General features: G+C 33.0%; 4 protein-coding genes across 5 annotated transcripts in view; 1 reads left to right on the plus strand and 3 right to left on the minus strand.

The window, feature by feature from the left end:
* The window catches only part of LOC109856616 (elongation of very long chain fatty acids protein AAEL008004-like), a 62847-nt gene extending 50308 nt beyond the window's left edge, over window positions 1-12539 (minus strand). Inside the window, exon 1 of the mRNA XM_020432084.1 lies at window positions 12470-12539. The gene's annotated coding sequence lies outside the window, so the exon portion shown is untranslated. The remainder of the gene's footprint in view (window positions 1-12469) is intronic.
* The window catches only part of LOC109856617 (elongation of very long chain fatty acids protein AAEL008004-like), a 25012-nt gene extending 11826 nt beyond the window's left edge, over window positions 1-13186 (plus strand). The window contains exons 2-5 of the mRNA XM_020432087.1: window positions 1211-1560; window positions 5512-5649; window positions 8003-8245; window positions 12543-13186. Coding sequence (XP_020287676.1) covers window positions 1222-1560; window positions 5512-5649; window positions 8003-8245; window positions 12543-12722 — 900 coding nt within the window. The 5' untranslated portion in view covers window positions 1211-1221 and the 3' untranslated portion in view covers window positions 12723-13186. The remainder of the gene's footprint in view (window positions 1-1210; window positions 1561-5511; window positions 5650-8002; window positions 8246-12542) is intronic.
* Window positions 13187-16418: 3232 nt separating this feature from the next.
* Window positions 16419-17892, minus strand: LOC109856620 (NADH dehydrogenase [ubiquinone] 1 beta subcomplex subunit 7). Its single transcript, XM_020432090.1, has 3 exons — window positions 17505-17892; window positions 16767-16935; window positions 16419-16651 (listed from the first exon to the last, which is right to left on the minus strand). The coding sequence occupies exons 1-3, from the start codon at window positions 17614-17616 to the stop codon at window positions 16558-16560; spliced, it is 375 nt and encodes a 124-aa protein (XP_020287679.1). The 5' UTR covers window positions 17617-17892; the 3' UTR covers window positions 16419-16557.
* A 165-nt stretch (window positions 17893-18057) lies between these two features.
* Window positions 18058-20113, minus strand: LOC109856618 (probable U2 small nuclear ribonucleoprotein A'). 2 transcript variants are annotated; one of them, XM_020432089.1, is made up of 5 exons: window positions 19826-20113; window positions 19697-19737; window positions 18570-19146; window positions 18400-18474; window positions 18058-18157 (listed from the first exon to the last, which is right to left on the minus strand). In XM_020432089.1, exons 1-4 carry the CDS (start codon window positions 19905-19907, stop codon window positions 18440-18442), a joined length of 735 nt encoding a protein of 244 aa, XP_020287678.1. In that variant the 5' UTR covers window positions 19908-20113; the 3' UTR covers window positions 18058-18157; window positions 18400-18439. The 2 variants fall into 2 exon arrangements, with proteins under 2 accessions (XP_020287678.1, XP_020287677.1); XM_020432088.1 differs by lacking the exon at window positions 18058-18157 and having other exon boundaries at window positions 18261-18474.
* Window positions 20114-21556: the final 1443 nt, after the last annotated feature.

Genomic DNA, 21556 nt, shown 5'->3' on the forward strand with positions numbered 1-21556 from the left:
TTTATTTATATCAAAGTATGTATATATATATATATATTTATACTTTGAGCTGATCAGAATTTATTATATTGCAATGTTTATAAAATCCTAATTGTGTTCATCTAAAAATTTTCTTAGAAACAAAGGAGCTTGTCTATAAATTAGCGCGTTGCACTCAACGCTGTGTTTTATTTGCAATTCCCTGACATCGTTGCGTGTTTGGGTCGAAAAAAAACTAACGCAGTGATTTATTAAAGAGGAAAACGCGAGAAGGCAACGGGATCGATGAGGGAAGGGTTCGCATTCTTGCATAAAGCGAAAGCGCGACACAATGACGATGAGTAAGCCAAGATTCTTTAACGACTTCAACGAACTTCCGACCCGTCGTGTTCCACATCTATGTTAAATTCACTCTGATGAACGATTAGAAATACACGTTATGCGTAATAGCGCACGTGAGCGGAAAGACTTATTAGCGGATTTCAAGCGATTGCGGAATCGCATCTGTCTCTGAGAAGACTCGATATATATGCAAGCATTTTAGTTCTCGCAACGCATAAGAAGGAAACACACTTGTGAATGTAATATTAAATTTTTTAGACGCACCAATTTTGCAAAATAAAGCGCCACAAACAACGATATACAAATAAACTAATAAATTTTAGACTACAAATTTTTAACTATAAATTTATCGACATATTTTTTTCTAACAAAAAGACATGTGCTATGTATGTATTCAAATTTATTAGAAATAATATTTACCCTATTCTCTTTAATTAAAAATAAGCGATCAAGAACAATGATAAATGTTCAGTTTCGAGATTTAGCCATGTTGAAATAAAAATTGCAAAAAACAAAGTTAAACTTAATAAGAAATTAATTCAAAGTATATTAAAGGCCGAATTTTCGATTCGAACAGGTATGCGGCCTTGGAATATAAGATCTTAGAGACATCTCAGAGACATCTCCGCATAGGAAGGACATTAACCTTTTACCGTGAAATAATGTTCGACGCGAGATATTTCTGAGGACGTTAAATTTTCCCAAAAAAGATGTAAAACGATTAACATACCTGCGTGTCTTAGACTAGATAGAATGTCCGGTTGAATAAAAAAAAAAAAAAGAAAGAGACAGACGACAGAGATAGACAGACACACAAAAACACTTTTAATTTTCTGATTTACTTGTACGTAAAAAAATATATTAGCATTAATGAAAATTTAATTTGCAGTTTTTTTAGAAATGGCGTCGGCAGCGGCGGAATTGGTAGCAGAGAGGGAGCCGGAATTGAGGATCGGAATGACGGATTCGAACAGGACTTTCGTGGGTGCTCATGGTCTCGTAAAAATGGCTTTGGATCAATACACAGAGATTCTCACGACAATCTCAGATCCGCGTGTTAATGACTGGCCATTGATGGACTCACCAATACCGACAGTTCTTATCGTGCTCCTTTATATGTACATCGTTGTATTTTTCGGCCCGCGTATGATGGCTAATAGAAAACCATACAATCTCAGAAAAGTTCTAATAGCATACAACGCGTTTCAAGTTGTCTTCTCGCTAGGAATGCTTTACGAGGTAAGAATCTCTCAAATGTTTTTGACAATTGTTTTTATAACATACATTGTGCGTTCGAGAAAAAAGCGTTCTGTCTTATATATATTTTCGAGAAACACGATCGATTACAATGCGAAGTTCTCGCGTTAAGAGATCACAATGTCATTTTTGTTGCGTGTTATTTTTAGCAATTAAAAACGCAACATTTTTCATTAAATCATTTTCAAATCATTCTTGCCATTAAAAAATTTCAACATTATTACAGTTCTAATATTAAAATATTTAAATGTTACAATATTAATATTAAAGATATTAAAAAATTTTGATGTAGGAATATGTGCTCTGTNCAATACAAAAAAAAAAGATTTTTTAACAATCAAAAAGGTAATTGCTCAAACGTAAGAGATAAACACTAACAAGATCGACTCGAATATTCCAATTAAAAACGCAACATTTTTCATTAAATCATTTTCAAATCATTCTTGCCATTAAAAAATTTCAACATTATTACAGTTCTAATATTAAAATATTTAAATGTTACAATATTAATATTAAAGATATTAAAAAATTTTGATGTAGGAATATGTGCTCTGTNCAATACAAAAAAAAAAGATTTTTTAAAAATCAAAAAAATAATTGCTCAAACGTAAGAGATAAACACTAACAAGATCGACTCGAATATTCTATAAAAATATTGAAAATATTTTTGATAATGAATTTCATTCGATAAAAAATTTTTTTGATAAAATAACACTTAAAACATTTACATAAAAACTACAACGACATTAAAAAACTACGTGCATTATAAAACATAATTAGAGAAGGTACACGCGTTATTTAAGCGAACGTTGAATGACAACAAGGGAAATGAGAAAAGTGGATGTCTTATGTGAAAAATGTTATAGAAAATTTATAATTAACGATCGTGTAATAACCTTTAGGTGCGCGGGAACGCATTGCTCGCAGAGAGAATGCAATAGCAACAGAGTATAATATTACAAGAGTAAGGAAGAAAACGAGAGAAGGTAATCAGAGAGAGAGAAAGCTCGATCACGACCTTCTCCGTCACCCTTGACTTTCGCGTCTTCTTATAGCCGTCATTATGTTCTCTCTCTATGAGAAGCAAGTGACGCGCAAAGTTCAGTGTTTCCGTCGGGATTCGCGAACTTGTCTAGCAGTGTGGAAGCCGGTCAAACAGCTTCTCTGGTCTTGTTATATAGGCTACGATGTAAGTATGCCATCGGCGGCCTACACCGCATTTTGAAATCAAAAAGGATCGGATAGCGGCTAGCAAGCTCTGAGATATCGAAGTTGACTGCCGCAAAACGAGTCCCATTCACGGAGATCGACACGGTCATCAAAGTGTGACGCGGTGAAAGGAGATGATTAGAATTAATCGTAATCGCAATAGATTGAGGCAGAAGCTTACTTTAGGTTTGGAATTTTCATCAATTATCTTACGCCACGCGCGGAACAAACGTGTTCTAGTATTATTATTATTATTGTATTACCCGGTATACAAACAGGTGATAATATAATTCGTAAGACACGTTCTAATTAAGTTTCATTAATGTCTTAATTGCGATTTCGATGCGAAATTCGATCGAGCAAATTTATTTATCGACAAAATAGAATTTTTCTATATCGTTATCTATATATACGATTTCCCGTACGATAATCGCTGCCGATATAAATGTTACCAATGTTGGTTGCACAGAGAACGTAAAACTAACCGAGAAATTTAATCGAAGTGAGTGTGTACCAAACGACACACTCGTAGTCGTAAATTTCGCATTTAAAAACCGGAACGATTTTAAAACCCACTCTCGTGTTAAAACGCAAATAATAAAAGAGTAATGTGTAACAAGTTTAAAATTTTCGACGCGATCTTATTGATTTAACAAATTAAATATTTCGATCAAATTAAAAGATTTGAACAAAATATAAAAAATACGTGTGAGTCAAATTTTTTCAGTTGAGAATAACAATGATTAATAATTGTGATGTGACATGTAACAAAATGAGCATTGTCGCCAAATCAATAGGTTTCAAACCAAATAGGTTTGCGCGCGTGTTGTGATGAAAAAATCACGCGAAACGAAAATCACAGAAACACACATACATTCGTTGAAATTTGGTCAGAATTTATTGTCAGAGTTCTTTCATCGTAAATTAATAGAAAGCTTGTCAATAAAGAACCCGCATACGCGTCCGGTATGCCATAGATACGATCTCCGCTTCTTCGCCTTGGTAGCCTTGACCTACTATTGCACGGCTCTGTTTAGCAGGTACCTTTGTAAAGTTATAGAGTTATACTTTGGACAAGTTTAAAATAAGATCTATCTACGGATCCATTTATTATACAGAGATCGATTTCACAACCAGATTTTTTTCCTCTTTAACGCGCATTAAGTTGCAAATGTTTTTTTCAAAACTTGTTGTTTTAATTTATTTAATTGGCATTTTTTTCACAATTGTGCCATAATTTTCTACTTCTTTTTCGTCGAGTTATTTCTCTCTCAACGTGTCTTTTACTAGACATGTTTTAATTATTTCATGACAATACGCACGGAGAAAAAAATAAAACCAAATTCTCAACTTGTTTTTTGAATAGTTACAATTGACTTGAAATAACAGATATATATATATATATATATATGTGTATATCTAACTGTGTTTTTTGATCTCTCTTCTCATATATCTGCATTTGTGCAAACGTTTTAATGTATTTTTTGTTTTGTTGGTAGTTTTATGCCGTTTTTTTTTTTTTTTACACACCACAATATCAAATGACAGAAAATACGAAAATAGGTAATATTTCTTAACAACATTTTAACTCGCAGTTACTTAATCGATTTATGCGCTAGTGCGCGTTTCGTTAGCAACGAAACATCCTGTTTTCGACTTTCCACAAAGTGCTAAGAGACTCCGAGTGGTCCGCCACTCCTCCGGCGCACGACTGAATACAACAAAGTAAGATGCTGAGCTGGAAATCAAACGAGAAACGAATTTTTACGGTTAATGAAACAGATAATGAACGGTTATACATCCACGCGAAAGTTTCTTTTGCAGAAGTGACTAAACCGCATTCTCTCAGTCATTTTTTTTTAGAGAGTCTCGATCAGCGGAAGAACTATTTGTATACACATAAAATGGGACAGATTTTCAAGATACTTCTGCTTCCTTTAAGTCTCTACACCTACCAATTTTTTGGTTCACTGCAAAACATAAAAACACGAACAGCTGTTGTTCTTATTATTGAGCAAATAATATAGTGGGCAAAATAAAATAATTTACGAAACATCAACGCAAAGCTCAAAATATGTAAATTATATGAAACAAAAACATAGCTGTCAGTTTTCAAAATACAGTCTCAAAACACTCTCTCCTCAAATCAAATTTTTACTTATTGTTAGTTTATTATTTGAGAACTGCTAAAAACACGTAATGCAAGAACAATCGCAATCGTGAACAAATAAAATCGAATCTGTAAAAGAATAACATACAATAATTATATAGATCAGTAGTAATAATAATTATTATTCAGTAATAATAATAATAATTATTANAATATAATATAATAATTATTATTATTATTATTCAGTATAAATCTCTAGAATATATAATTCTATGACGTACATATATAACGTATGTATATTTCGCTCTCGTTATTTTCAACGTTATTTGCGCACGGGAAAATCAAAAGTAATCATTTAGCACTTTAGTGTAAAGCAAATGTTTATATATTACACAGAAGTGTGCTTGAGCAGCTTATATCAAAAGAATTGCATTGGAAAACCAATAACATTTTTATAAATATTTAAAAAAAAAAAAAAAAAAAGAAAAGAAAAAAGAAATTTAATTCGAGAACTTTTTTATCTTCAATATGATTTGAAATTTAAACTAAGATATATAACTGTTTTATTAAAGCTACTCGAAGATACCAATTGACAGTTTTCTATTTTCTTGCAGCATTTAATGTCCGGATGGCTGTTAGATTACAGCTACAAATGTCAACCGGTCGACTATTCCCACAACCCGTCCGCTTTGAGGATGGCGAATCTTTGTTGGTGGTATTTCATCAGCAAATTTACGGAATTCGCTGACACGGTATGACTCACTTTTACATGCACTTTTATTGAGCGCGATGCGCTTGTAAACACTATAAATATTATTAACTAAAACGGACTATAAATTAAATTGGTTATTTTTTTACATCCAATATAAACAAGAATATATATATATATATATATATATATAAACCAGAACATATATTATCTCATCCGTATACCCTTACGAGAAAAAGAACTACTGCCGCTTATATATAAATAAAGTCAGTAATATAAATATTACTGACAATGACATAAGAATATTATTAGGTATTACAGAAATCACTGAGAATATTACTCAATTATACAGAATGCCCCGGTAATTTTTTCGCGTACCACTGCCGCAATATATTACCGCCAGTAGTTCTTTTTCGTAAGAGTAAAAAAAAGAATATATATTACTCATACGTAAAAAAAAACAAAAAAACAAAATCCATCCAGAATGGCATTGCGAAATTAATAAATATAAATTATTCTTGTTAAAACAAGTCTCCCAGCTTTATTATTTCAAACTATCTTTAGCTAATAGATTCAAAAAGAATAATTCACAAAAAGAAGTTCTTATTAAAATATTTTAAAATCATAAATTGACCACCCACACGAATGACATTGACTACCAAATCAGAATAGCCATAAGTCAGAAAAACCAGAGAATAGGTTGTGATCAGAACGGAGAAGTAAATTGTTGAACAAAACATTATTTAGTCGCAAACACATACTTAGTTTTTTTTTTTTGATTAATTAATTAATTTAGTAGTTGGAGATTTTATCTTTTCTCGAGTCTATCCAAAAAAATGTTTTTTGTTATATTCTTTCATCTATTTTATATACAAGAAATTGTTCTTCTACTTTACTCAGAAATAAAAAACAAACTATATATGAATCATGCTGTAGGTATGCAAAAAAAAATAATTACACTAGATTTAACACTACACACAAATCACAAGTATTATTTTTCTCGGTGTACTTAGCCGCGCAATATAAATTTCGAAATATAAAACGTTTTTCTTGTCAGAGATCAAACGCGAGCAAAATGAATGACACTTTTCTTTAATATTTTACTTGCGAAACTCTCTCTTTGCTTTCGAAACTTACGCGTAAAATAAAAATCTATTTTTTTTTCGCCGTAACAGTAGTTAAAAACATTCATTGCACATTTTTTTTTTTACCCGAATTATTGTACTACGATCTGACGAAAACGTGGTTGCGGTACGTGTACGCAATAATCAAGTCAAAGATTAGACAAAAAAAAAAAAAACTAAAGTGGAGAACAGTCCAGCTTGTGTTCCACAAGAATCGGATAATCACGTATGAGAGAACGAGATCCGTGTATCCCTTCTCGCAGCGTAATAACCCTTAAGCAATCGCTTCCATTAGCACGAGCGAGCGCGAGCGAGCAGCGCCCGCGACTGTGTTGCCGAACACGCAATCATATCCTTATTGTACGGATTAAAGAAGCGGATTTAATCGATGGCTGTGTTACCACTTGTTTGTCAGGCATCCAGACCGGGGGAGCCGGCAATTTGCGAGGTGGATGGTTTTTACCTATCCACCCTCGTGCAAGAGAGAAAGCGTCTAAAAAAGGTTGTGCTTGAGGTTGCGCTTTCGACAGAGTTTGTACGAAACTCGAGCGAACGTACGAATCATCGCGAAACGAATTTTTTTTTTTTTTTTTATCGTTCGTTGCTCAATTTCGAGCAATGTGTTCATCACACTATTGCGTCTATCGCGTATTCGGATGGATTAAAATCAGATATCGCGCGTCTCGTTAATACGAAACGATATTTTCGAAACTTGCATAGATCAAATCGTTCATTTTTGTTTGGCAGAGGAAGGGAAAGCGAGATAACGAACATTATCTTTGTCTTGCGTCAGTCTATTTCATTCTCTAACACACTATGGTACATAAATATATATTTGTTTATACATATACTACATTATATATACACACATACACACACACACATATATATATATATACTTAATATATACACTTAAAAAAAATACAATCAATTTGAGAATCATATATATAAATTATCAAATATCGACACATATTAATATAAAGGATAAAAATATTAAAAAAATAAATTGTACTTTGACTAGTTTGTTTTTAATAAAAACTATATACCAATGTTCTAATTTCACATAATTGTTAATTTTGACATAGATTGTATTGTTTCGCAATGATCATTATGGTCAGTGATTTTGTCGCAAGTTAACGATAGGTAAAGCGGATGTAACCCGTGTACATACCTATGTAAATTAGCGAACTTAAAAATTCAGGTCATTCCTTATACGGAATGTTGCGCGAACATTTAGAAAATGTCGTAATATTGTTACTCATCGAATTTCAGATATTCTTCGTGTTACGTAAGAAAGACAGTCAGGTGACATTCCTGCATTTGTATCATCATTCTCTCACACCTTTGGAGACGTGGATCTGCGTTAAATTCATTGCGGGTGGCCACGGTACTCTAGGCAATCTTATAAACAACGCGGTGCATGTTGTCATGTACGCGTACTACATGTTAGCGGCCATGGGTCCGGAATATCAGAAGTTCTTGTGGTGGAAAAAGCATTTGACCACAGTACAATTGGTGAGTAGAGAGATTAGGTTTTCAATTAAATTAAACACAACTTTTTTTCCAGAATAACGTTGCAACAATCACTCACGTTCACGTTTAGATATATATATATTTTAAGAATAAAATTCAAACAAACACACGTTCACTTTTTTTTTCACCAAATGTTAAAGATTAATTTCGAAAACTTAATTAATAAAAAAAAAATTATAAAAAGCTTTTTCTTAATCTAGAATTTTACAATTACAGATTATAGTTAAAAAAATAAATTTGACTTATAAATTAAAATTGAAAAAATTATATCTGCTTATGTCAAAAAGAAAAGTTAATAACTCTCTTCTAGCAAGTTAAAAGTTAATAACTCTTGTGTCAATATTGTATTACACAATATATAATTGAACCTGATTGATTATCTACCAATACGTGTATATTTTATATATAATGTAATACATATATATATATATGAAGTTGCTAGACACGATAGGATGGATATAACGCAACACAATGCGACACACGTGATACAATGTTTCGAGCGCGAGCAGTAGCGAGTAATTTTTCTCGTGTGTGAATCAAACCGATTCGTGATACCGTCTTCTTGCACAACATGAATTTCACGTCGAGCGGATAATAATCCATGTTGTTGAAAGTGAACGGAGATCGGGCATTAGTGACCCACTGCGCGCGTGTGTGTGTGTGTGTGTGTGTGTGTGCGAAAAGATTTAAAGGGTGCCCATCAGTAGTACGTGAAATATGCTAATTGCCCCTCCTAAGAAACGCGTGTTTATTCTTCTTCCATAATACATTCAGGTTTCGATGCAACACGCGTGCACTTTTCCTTCACAGACACATAATAACGATAAGATCAAAAAGTTTTCACACAAGAAGAAGAATCTTTCGCGACGAGAGTTCGAAAAATAACTTTTTAACGAATATCTAAATTATTATATATCTTTATATTTTCCAAACAAAATTAATTAAAAAAACACACACACACACAAAATATAAAAGTTTAATAAGTAATTTTAATAATTAATTTTATGTATCTACTTTTTTTCACAATTAAGTAAATGAAAAGTACGAGAGATAGACTCTCGAATAATCAATTAACGTAAAATATGACTTAGATATTTTTATATCCGACTTATATATTTTTGTCAGACTAATTACTTTCGTAGACCATAAAATAAAAAAAAACAAAAAAAACAAAAAAAAACGTGCGTCGGTGGTATGCTGCTTTATGGTAGATGTAGACGTTAAAAACAGGTCTTGCTGCAAGTTGGCATTTCTCGTTGCGATGGCCCTGAAGACTTTAAATTAATCGCGCATTTTTTTTTAACCAACGTGAAACTGCACCGCCAAACAGCGTTTCAGAATTTACATAGCGACCTACAATGTAACGTGCAAAAACCAGTATAACAAACGTTGCATAAGCTTAAATTTAAATCGTTCGAAGATACTGAATTGCAAATGTTATTTACTGTTTTATTGCTGCTAAATCAATACACACACGCATATATATATGTTATATACAAAAAACCAGATAGAATTATTAGATCAAGCAAATAAAGAGACCGTGCAAAACATATATAGTCACCGTTAGCACAGTAACGTGCTGCTATAGTTTCCAGTATCTCGTCGTTCCAAACTATCGGGGTTTGGCTCCTTATCTTCTCCGCTGAGATTACGTTCTTCTCATTTCCACACATTGGATCTTCGAGAGAAAGCAACTAGCTCTCTTTTTTTATCTATCAGAACGCGTATATAAAAGATATTTTGCAAAACGTAGATTCAAGGTTAACGTTTAATTAAATTAATCTCTTATACCTCTCATCTTTTCGCGCTGAGAGAAACGTCAGAGAAGTCAGCGGGACTCTCGTTCATTCTCATCATCATTCCGGTGAATTGGGATACTACTATATACATATCTATTCGAAAATTGATTTTGCGGCTAGAAAGGGGAACCCGGTTCGGAAAATTGGCGGTGCGGTCACCCCGCCGCGCGACGGCGGGTACATTGCGACTTGGCGAGCGCGATCGCTCGCGGATTCTGGGCCATCGGCCATTGACGTTTGTTAGATCGGTTCGGTCTCGGTCTCTGCCTAGGCAAAAATTTCACACTGAGCGCGCGGGTAGGGGTGATGGAAAGTGAAAAGTACAACGCACAAACGTTGGGCAATTCGACTTGACTAGACCTCGCTTTAAGCTGGCCGGACTCGGCCGACCACGCTGGTCGCGGCGGTGGCGCAACAATTTGGCATTCCAATATGTCCATACGATATACCACCACCATCACCCGTTACCACCATTGGTACTACGCGCCATCGCAGTCTCCGGCCGTTTACCACCACAAGCATCATCATCGTCGTCGTCGTCGTCATCATCATCATCATCATCATCATCACCAACGTCCTTGCCGTTCTGTCGCGCGCTGCAACCGGCATGTCGCGAGACGCACACCGAACCGGCCCCGCATACCTTGCGAAGCCTCACCTATATACTCACCTATCCCAGTTTATCTCGCAAGAGACCATCGTCTCGCACACACACACACACGTTCGCTCAAAGTATACAGGTGTACGTATTATCCAACGACACGCTCGTTTTTACGTCCGATTTACGACGTGTTTCCCTCACTCGAGAGATTTTATCGCGAGACTAAATAAGGATATCAATCGAACGCGTTTCCCTCCCCCCTCCCCCCCCAACCGAAAAGAAGTTTTGTTTTTGTGGCGCAACACTAACGTTAGATCAAATCGACAGATTTTTTTCGCGCTAAAACGCGTTAGTTTGGCTCCGCAATGCCAACATGTATTCCGTACTTGCGAAAGATCGTGGTCAGGTAAACATTTTATAATGATAGTTTTTCGCGGAATAGAACACAACAAATAGGATATACGTGTATAGGAAATACGTGTGTGCAATACGAATTTTTACGTAAGTGAAACAGAAAAATTAATCGTTGTTTAAGTTGCTCTCTTTGGGATTAGTTGGCGAATTATTATTATTATTTTTTTTTATACATTTATATGTCGAAAATTTAAAAGATCATCCAATTCGGAAGATTTCGCACGTGACAATGCGTCGCACATACACGTTGGCGCGACGTGAAATCTGTTTTGTTGCAAATCTAACGTGATATATCTGACAGAGTGTGAGATAAAAATGTTCGTAAATATATATATTACTTACTTTAGATTGACATAAATATATATATATATATATATATATATATATATATATTATTTTTTAATTAAGAAATACATAAGAGCGAGATAGTTTTCTTTCGAAGTAACGCGTACAAGTCGCTGACAACCGTTCACTCGCAGGTCTTGTTTTATGTACACTTTGGGTAGAAACGGGATTTTAAAAGTAGATTAGTTACGATAGCGAAAGTTACATCGAAAACAAAGTGCAATTTTTTGCTTAAATAAACGCGCGCGGTAAATTTAACCGTCTGTGCCAAGACGTGCGAAAACTCGGCCCCTTGCGTTTGTCTATACTTTCTATAATCGATATCTGACATTTACGTATTTACGACACTCGTGCCATTGAATACATTTTTTTTTTTTTGTCTATGTCAATAACAGGTAAGGAGCCAAAATATACAGGATGTTTATTTTTCTTCCAGTTTTTTACATTGTTTTTGATTTTTTTAACGCACCGGTCTTTGGTAATTTGCACGTGAGAAATGTCGATTGTATGTAAGATAAAACGTGTTCAAATGTTCTCCCTCCCCCCTCCTCCCTGTATATTGCCGATATTATTTCATTCACGGTTTGTTCTCTCTACAGTTGCGCGTTGAAAAAAAAAAAAAAAACTGATACATTATATAGGTCGCAGATATATGTGCGCACATAGTGGTTGTCGCTACCTATTGGCGCATTTTGTTGAAATCGCTCGATACTATTCGGTCGCAATAACAAAGTCGGTCAAACTATGATATTGACTGTGCGCAACCCACACAGCTGCGCGAATATCGAGAAAAAGATCTTTGAGGAAAAAAAAAAACATAATACGCGTCGCGTATAAAATACGAAACCAGCCAGCTTTGCGAAAGCACACGGGCTGTTAAATATTAATGACTCACGTTAATTTCTCTATATAAACACACAGAGAAATTGTGCGGAGACACTGTGTGTGTGTGTTTGAATTTAATTTTTTCTTACATTTTACACACGAGAAGTAAGAACATTTGAACAATTTGTTTTTTTTTTTTTTTTATCGGATCATTTTACTCACCGAAAAACTATTTGCGGAAAATGTCAAACGTTGTTGTTGTTGTGCTAAAGTTGTTTGCGTGTCGATTTTTCAGGTGCAGTTCTTCGTGGTGTTCGTGCACAGCGCGCAGGCTCTCGTCTTCGATTGTGGTTATCCGAAATTAGTGGCGGGTCTGCTACTACTTCACTCGACGATCTTCTTCGCGCTCTTCTCCGACTTTTACATAAGTTCCTATCGTAGAGGAAAACCCGCGAAACAACTCAAGGCTGAATAGAACACGCACAAAGAGACACATGGGGAAGAAAAAAAGAGAATCTTCGTTCCGCCGTTGAACGAAAATACATGTCGCGTACTCGTCAAAATGTGGCACGCTTCAACACTGGTGGCTTCTGACTTCAAAAACCTGCCTTTTTGCGCTCGTCAATGAATTAACAAATGAGAGAGAGAGAGAAAGAGAAAGAAAGAGAAAGACAGAGAGAGATTATCTTAGTAATTATCGTTTTACTATTAAAATCAGTAGAGAAAAACACATATTGTGCCGCGGACAAAATTTTCCAGTCGTTTTCAGCCATTTTTAAATTTTCTAAATATCGTAACAACTCAATATTAAAAAAACGAAGGACTGGAAAAATTTGACGGGAACCAGGAATTATTATAATCGAAAAGAAGTTAGAAGATGAGTTGGTCGGCCAACAGATTGATTTTAACGGAGCTCTCTGTTTATCTGAAAAAAAAAAATACAATAAGAACGACGCGAGAAAAAGCACAATGTGTGTTAGAAATCTCTCAGGCGCGATATATAAACGCAGAGATGCGATTATTTCGGTCGCGTATTGTCGATATATATATATATATTGTATCAGTTCTTGATACATGAACATCACCTTTCCCGGTAGATCGAGGTCAAACGTTTCACTGGTGTCAAGCCTGAAGATTGCTTCCGTAAGGAAGATTTCTTATAAATTTTTATCATATTTCCCGCGCGTATACATATATAAAATTCATTATGCACACAAAACACATCTCAGGTTTTTCGCGCACAACTTGGACCGAAATTTCTAAAGCACCGACTGAAGCACCGAATTTCAAACGTTATTCTTATCATTTCTTCGATTGGCCTCCGTCGCTTAAATCAATTTTTAACAAAACTCAACACACACATTAACTTTAAAAACTATAAATAACAAGAAATAATAAATCTAATTATTTTTGTTTTGCTGAAAAAAATCTTGCAATTTAGAACACTGAAAATAATTTTTGTTTAATAAATTGTGTAAAGAAAAAACTAATAATAAAAAATATAGATGATAATATGCGATGTTGGAATTTCTATTATATTATATAGATTGTTACAGAACAACGTGATAAAATAATCGGTTTGAAAATTGTGCGAAGTGCAAGTCGTGTGTCAAATTGTACATATCGGTTCCCGATGTGTCAGTGTTTGCTCATCAGTTCATAATTATGCTGTAAATATACAAAAAACACACGCGTAGCAATATATACGTTATATATACATATACACGTGCCTTCCGCAAAATCTTGCCGTTTTCTCTAGCGAGAGAAAAATCGCTACAAAGAATGTATGAAAAAAATTAAAAATGTTCTTATATAATTATTATTGCGACGTTATCGCAAACAATTTAGCAATTTAATTGTTTGGAAAAATTTTAATTTCAGTAGAATGCGAAAAATCATTTACAGATGTTGACTTTGTAGAATAAAAACAGTTTTCAATCATTGCATATGTCCATATAAAATATCTCGCACATTACACATTTATATTTATTAAAATCTAAAATGTTCTCTCTTGCTATAATGCGTTTTACAGTATTTGTTATCACGTTTTGCGAGTGTTCAAACTCAATCATCTAATGTGTCTCTATATTTTTGTGTGTAATAATTTATAATTGTATATATGTATATGTATATGTATATATATATTTATATATATTTATAAAAATATATACTTATATACATTATATATGTATATATATATGTATACATTATATATATATATATATTAATTATATCAGATATATTTATATTAACATGTGCGGAACGTCGCAATACATATAATAAAATGTATGTTATTGCTATGGCAAAAAAAAATAAATCTTCGAGAGATCAATCTTTCAAGAAGAGTAGAACCGCGCGATAGGATAGAATAAAAAAAAACAAAGATATTTTCAATATAATTCAAGAAGGTGGTCGATGTAAAGTATTAAGTTATAAAACTTTCTGAGACTTCTTTAATAATGTAATATTATAGTGTTTTTTGCATAATTGGGAAGACTCGAGTGTGTAAAATAAAATAAATGACATTTGACAAGAGAGTTTATAACCGCAATCTATAAGAATACTTATTAGATTGAATATTACCGAAATAAAACATTGCGATGTATAAGAAGAGTTGTTTCTTTTGGGTCAGTTTACATATAAATTGTTAGTTTACATATAAATTGTTAGTTCGGTTAGTTTACATATAAATTGTTTATACCGAAAAACAAAAAAAAATATCGAGAGTAGCAAATGTCAAATGTCACTTATCCTGTTTCACGCACACATCCGCGAGTCTCTTTTATTTTTAGAGATACTTCATGAAGTCAATTAGATTGTAAATTGTCAAATGATATATATTAAAGAAACATATAAACGCTTACAACTTGCATTATGATAACAGTGTGAGAAAGAACTAGATGTACGCATCATATCGCGACTTCTAACGTGCAAAAAAATTTCAGATTATACAAAAATTTTATAGAATTAGAATTAGAATTAGAAAAATATATGCTCAAGAATGCTTGGCGAGGAGGAGACACTTCCAGGGAATAATACTGCAATGCACACGGTAGAATTATCAGAATTCTATAAATTTAAGAAAGTCTATATTGAGAAATATCGAGGAACAATTGATAAAATACACACGTGAGTGAGTTATTTATTTGTCTTTCCCTGAAACAATGCGCGCGAGATGAATCTCGTCCTGGTGAAAAAAATGACACAGTTTTATTCAGCGATTCTTAAAAAAAAGAATCTTAAGAAACAAAGAGAGACGTTAAATTACGTCAGGTGATGTCCCACATATATGTAACACGAAAGAAAATCTTATGTTATATAATATTTGTACAGTATATACTTTATCACTTCGGATTTTCTCGTCTTGTCGAGAAAACTCACCGTGAGACACAAGAAGAGACAAAAGAAAAGCGCGACGCGATATAAAGAAGTATAATTTATCATTTAATTTAACGGAATATGTATATACGTCTTTCTCGGCTTCGGTCTAAAACATGTCATCACTATTGTTGTTGTATGTATTGCCGTGAGATTATTGTAGCGAGAACGAGAATATCGCGCGAGGAATTAGATCGAACCGGCGCGGAGAGACACGGACCCGATACCGTCGAAGAGGAGATGCGGGAGAGGAGTTTGCACGTCCGCAGCGCTTTCTATTTTATCGATTTTCATTCGTATAAAGCTGCGCAGCTATGAGAAACGCAAGGGCGCGCACGCTCTATCTAGGTACCTGTAGTAATGTTGCGAATGTCGCGCGCTATAACCGCGATCGTCAGATAAAGAACGTCACGATAAAAATAAGTTTTGAGGTTCAATCATTGTAATTAATAAGTTATCAAGTGTCTCGCGTAGCGAGACGGTAATTTTACCTCCAATCTTAGGGTTACAATTTGCCGCGCACATTCGCTCACGCGTTGTGCCGACTTGTGTACATATTGTACCTCTTTTTTTTTTGTTTTGTAATAATAAACAAATAAATAATAAAAAGACACCACATTATTACATGCAACATTTTTTTCATCTGGATTCTTCTTGTTTAGTAATTATTTTGTTTAACTATATATTGTCAACAAGAAATATATAACTATATATTGTTGAAAATTATATTTGCAAAGGAACAATTTACAAGAATAACTAGTATTTAAGATAATCATAAATTATTAATTTCCAATTGACAATTTCTAATGTTACATGCTTTATTAACATAAATGTATATACAATAACTGAACGCAACAGAGATTTTTTTTATTACATACGCGTATGCACTCTATATCTCATTAGATATGAATCAACATCAAAGTTCTAGATTTTTACGCCGCTGCTGCTTGAGCTTTCAACCTTATCCTCTTCTCTCTTTCGAGAAGACGTCGTTCTCTTTCATATTCTTTCATTCTTAAGACATAACTGCAACATGTAACATTTATATATTAGTATTACCTTTGTAACAAATAAACATATATATATATGTATATACGTATGGATAATATAGATATTTGAACTAGCATGGTGGTTTTTTTACTCGTCAACGAAGCAGGCGTTGTATTCGTGTTTTTCGTGAGCGCATTTTAACATCAAGGGAGCATGACGCCTTTTACATTCGTGTAACTCCAGCCACTTGTGAGCACAATAATCACGTTGTTCTTTTGGAACTTTGAAAGCCATCATATCCTCTTCTGATAACGGCATTTCTATAAACCACACGCATCAACAATGAGAGAGTAATTGAAATTACTCGTGACAGTAAAAAAAAAACAAAAAAAAAGACCAATACGAGCCCTACAGACCCAGGTTCTTCGTGTATTTCGAAAATTTACTTTAAAATCAATTTTAATTCCTTGTTGTTTTAACAATGAGAGATATGGATTACAGTATAGTGGATTACAGTAAATCCATTGTAATCTGAATAATATCTGAACTTCATAAATATCAATTTTGTTATCTTAGCAAATAATTTAAATAATATCTAAATTAAACAACTAAATTAAACGTTGATATATCTATGAAATTTCTAACAAGATTTTTAAATACTTTCCAAAAATACTGTCAACCTTCACAAATGTCATATAATCCCAATCATAGAAAGAGATTTGAAGTAACTTGATGGCAATGTGTGAGCGTGCAATTCTGACAAGAATACATACATTTTAAATATTCTCAGATATAAAGCTTAAATTGACATTTTGAGCAATAATAATAACAAATCATAATTTAAAATACAAATGCATATGTGAGGTTAGGTTTGAACAAAGATACTTGCCACGAACTTTTCGACCGTTTGGAAATCCCGCTAGTGGATCGAACGTCGGTTTTCCATCAGTTTTAGGCATGGTATCAGGATGCGTTATGTAGGTGGCAATGTAGTTACCCATTGTTATTAATTAATATTCAACATGTGTGAGTAAAAGAGCACTACTACGTTCCGTCGCACCGTACTGACTACCGACATCTACTGATCTAACTTATGTAATGTTCTCGTAACAATATATTATACATATATGTGTACTTATGCGTAGATATATATATGTAGATCAACTTTTTTTTACACTCACTGTGTCTCAAGTGTAATTAATTCTTTACGTATCTAAATTGTTATTAAATCGATATATCAAAAGTTTACCATATCTCATTTGCATTTCTTTACGCGTTACACAATTTCTTTGTTACACATATGTTACATATATGTTGTAGATTTAATTTCTCATTTTATTAAAAACCATTACTGTATAAATCAATTGTTTAATTATTGAATCATATACACATTGGCATTAAAAATAATATTGTGAAAACCAAAACTTTCTAAAAAATCTTTTATATTTATTACTTAATATTTTATAGCAAAGGACAAAAGGAGGAATTTAACAAGAATAAAATCCGAAGGAAAGTCCGAAGAAAGTGTTTATTTGAGGTTTGCTGAAATATATAAACATATTGATGTATTAAAATTCGTCTTATGTATATGTAATAAAGAGCAGTTTTAACGATCGCTTCAAGGCAACAATAAATTTTCATAATAACACATTAATCATGTTTATTTTTAATAAAAGCAAAATCTTTTTGAAATGTTTTTTTTTTACTGGCATCTGTGTAGTATACAACTTCTTATCAGTATCATATATGATATACACTGTACTCTTGGTTAGCTTAATACTTACAATAGGAAGTTTCGTGTTTTACATACAGAAATAAACAAATTTAATCATCATCCTCTTCCATTGGTTCTGCAGTTCCTGTAATGTAGTGAAAAAAAAAAAAAAAAGTTTTATAGAATTCATATCTTATGTGTCACTTTGAGTTAAATGTGAAAACATGTAAAACAACATACCATTCTGTAATCGTTCCTCACCAGGTATATGACCAGCTTGCAGTAATTTGCTAAGCCTTTGCACTTCCTCCAAAGATGATGCATTCGTGATTGCCTCACGAATTTTGTTACGTTCTTCAGGAGTAGTTAAAGGCTTATCTGCTGACGCACCGGCTGCTTGTGCTTTTGCCTTCTTTGCTATTTCACGTGCCATTTCCTTGCCACGTTTGCTTCTAAAGTATTCTATCGCCGCCTCACGTTCCTTCTGCTTGATTTTTCGAAAATCGAGCAATCTCAGTTGTGGAAATCTGTATATAACGTACTGTCTGTACTGCGGCTTAGCCGATACTGGATTTTGAAGCAAACACAAATTCTTAAGATTCTTCATCGATATCAGAGGATCTAAGTCTCCAAGTTCATCTATCATATTGCCAGTTAATATCAGAGTCTCTAAATTTGGTATGCAATTCTCTAATCCCTCGGCAATTCTGACAATGCGATTATTATTGAAGAACAATGTTTTCAATCTTTTCAGTAGCGGAAACCCATCGAGCTTACGTATGTCATTGTCAGAAAAGTCTATTGTGTCAAATTGATCCTATGTATAACAAACACAAGATGAATATATTATAATCAGAATAGTAACATTTTTTCAGTGACTAATTGGTAAACTATATCAAGTCCAACACAAGTTTTGTTGAAAAACAATTTATATATGTATGTACAGTAGCATTGTTGTATACACAGGATTATATCATATTTTAGGAAAGATACTTCAGGGGATTTCATGAAAAATTAATTTCAACGTTGAGATAAAGTCTAAAAGACTTATATATTTTTTTTGTTTCTATATGTTAATAATTTATTCTTTTTCAACAATTACTCACTTAAAACTCCTAGACTATCAAATCCAAAACTATCCGAGCCAATTCCAGATATCTGATAACCCTGTGTATATAACATATACCACATAAATATAAACATCTAAAAGTAAATATATTTCACATTAATATTTAAGAACATTTAAACATATTGTTCTTTTGATCCTGAGTGTCAAAACAAAACTAGATACAAACAAATATTGTTTTCAACTCAAAGTATAAATTTGTTTTTTTATAATCTTCAGAGAATATAGAATATATACCTACCAAGGTTGCACCTAGATTCTCAATAGTGGGTATTTTATATCCTGAAACATAAATAAAACCACGATTAACGAAATAAGTTACATACTAAAAAACAAAACCGACACTGGAGAAATAGCAACGTATACGAACCTCTGAGATCTAATTCGCGGTCTCGCACAGGATTAATGTATTGCATCGATTGCTCTATCAAATCTGGCGTCAGTTTCACCATTGTAAATAACTTCTTCAAGTATAAACCTGTTTGTTTTCTTACACTAAAGTTACAAATGTTTTAAATAATCTCTCTAGGCACGCAAATATATTGTTTAGCTCGATTATCAAACCATTTAGTCGATCGGGATAAACAGGTTAGACTCAATGCAATCAGAGCAGAGAGATCCCTTTTTTCGCCCATGCGCACTGAAAATAACGGTTCATAACAATCATGAGCAGAGAGAAGAATGAGAGCGGCCACGGCCTCATAAAAGAATGTGTAATCACTTTTCCGCCCTGTAAACTAGCGCATGTCCACGAGTGGTACACATTGGAACTACGCATCCAGTCCACGAGCAAAATGTCGGTGCGCTATGTCCACAGCATGCGGTTCTATTCTGTGCTACGTGCACGCGTCCAAATGGTCACCTTCTTCAGGCGTGTGAGTATATTCACAAGCGTGGATTTGATTTCTTTTGAAATTTAAAATGACCGATCTCGTGATGAGAAGATACGAAAGGAGAACAGAAAAGAATAAAACAAAACATTGCAACTTTCCACACAATATAAATTGTGATATACAAGAAAAGATGTGATAGTCAAGAAAATAATATTATTTTAGCGAGCAGCATCAGAATTCGTGGAGTGTATCATCTCCTTTTACATCATCATTTGCTGCTTTTTGCTTTATAAATTTTATTTTCTCAAAAACTACATATATACGTATAAATACAAATTACACAAAAAAACATGTATATTACACAAAGGTGTTTTGCCGGTACACAAATATATACGTCTGAAAAGTTGCAATTCCAAAAAGGATATCTATTACTCTGCTTTATTACAATTCTTTATCAGTGTGTTTTCAATTTTCAAGTTTCATTTTACAATTTTTTGTACATTATAATAGAATACAATAGAGTTTACATATATTACATATAACATACAATATAATAGAGTTTACATATATTACATATAAAATACAATATTATACAATATACATAGTATATATAATCCTACCTACCTATCTTAAACATCCGACATATCTTAAACGTTACTAGCCTCATTAATTAGGATTAAGGCTGCATTACAGCCTTGATCCTAATTGTACATTTTTATTTCTTCTACCTACCTACCTCCGATCTAACATATTTCTTATCTATCCGGCCTAATTTATTTTCTACAAGCGCTTGTAGATAATAAATCCCTACCTACACAGATAACTACCTACCGACCTATTTACTTTGAAAAGTTTTAAAACCTATCAAATATTTTACGCGAGGGGCAATTGTTTTAAAATTAAAAAGTAATATTTTAGATATATTTTAGTTTCACGTCCGAGTTTTGTTTTAGATTTTATGATTGAAAGAAGAATTATATCCACCCGATAAAGCCCATTATGTATAATTAAAAGAGATAGAAATATTAATATTTTATAATAGATAAAAAAATATATATTTCAATATATATACTTCAAATATATATTTCAAATATATATTTTTGAGAAGATAAAATAGAAAAGAATAAAAATGTAGAGAATAAGTCTCAAAAAAAAGATTCTATATCGGTTCTTTAAGAGAAATTGATATAGAAATATGAAAGTGGATGTAGAAAAAAGATATAAAGAATATAAGAATAAGTTTTTAAAAAAATATTCTATATCAGTAC

Source organism: Pseudomyrmex gracilis, unplaced genomic scaffold (assembly GCF_002006095.1).
Source record: "Pseudomyrmex gracilis isolate BER0280 unplaced genomic scaffold, ASM200609v1 scaffold_126, whole genome shotgun sequence".
NCBI lineage: Eukaryota > Metazoa > Arthropoda > Insecta > Hymenoptera > Formicidae > Pseudomyrmex > Pseudomyrmex gracilis.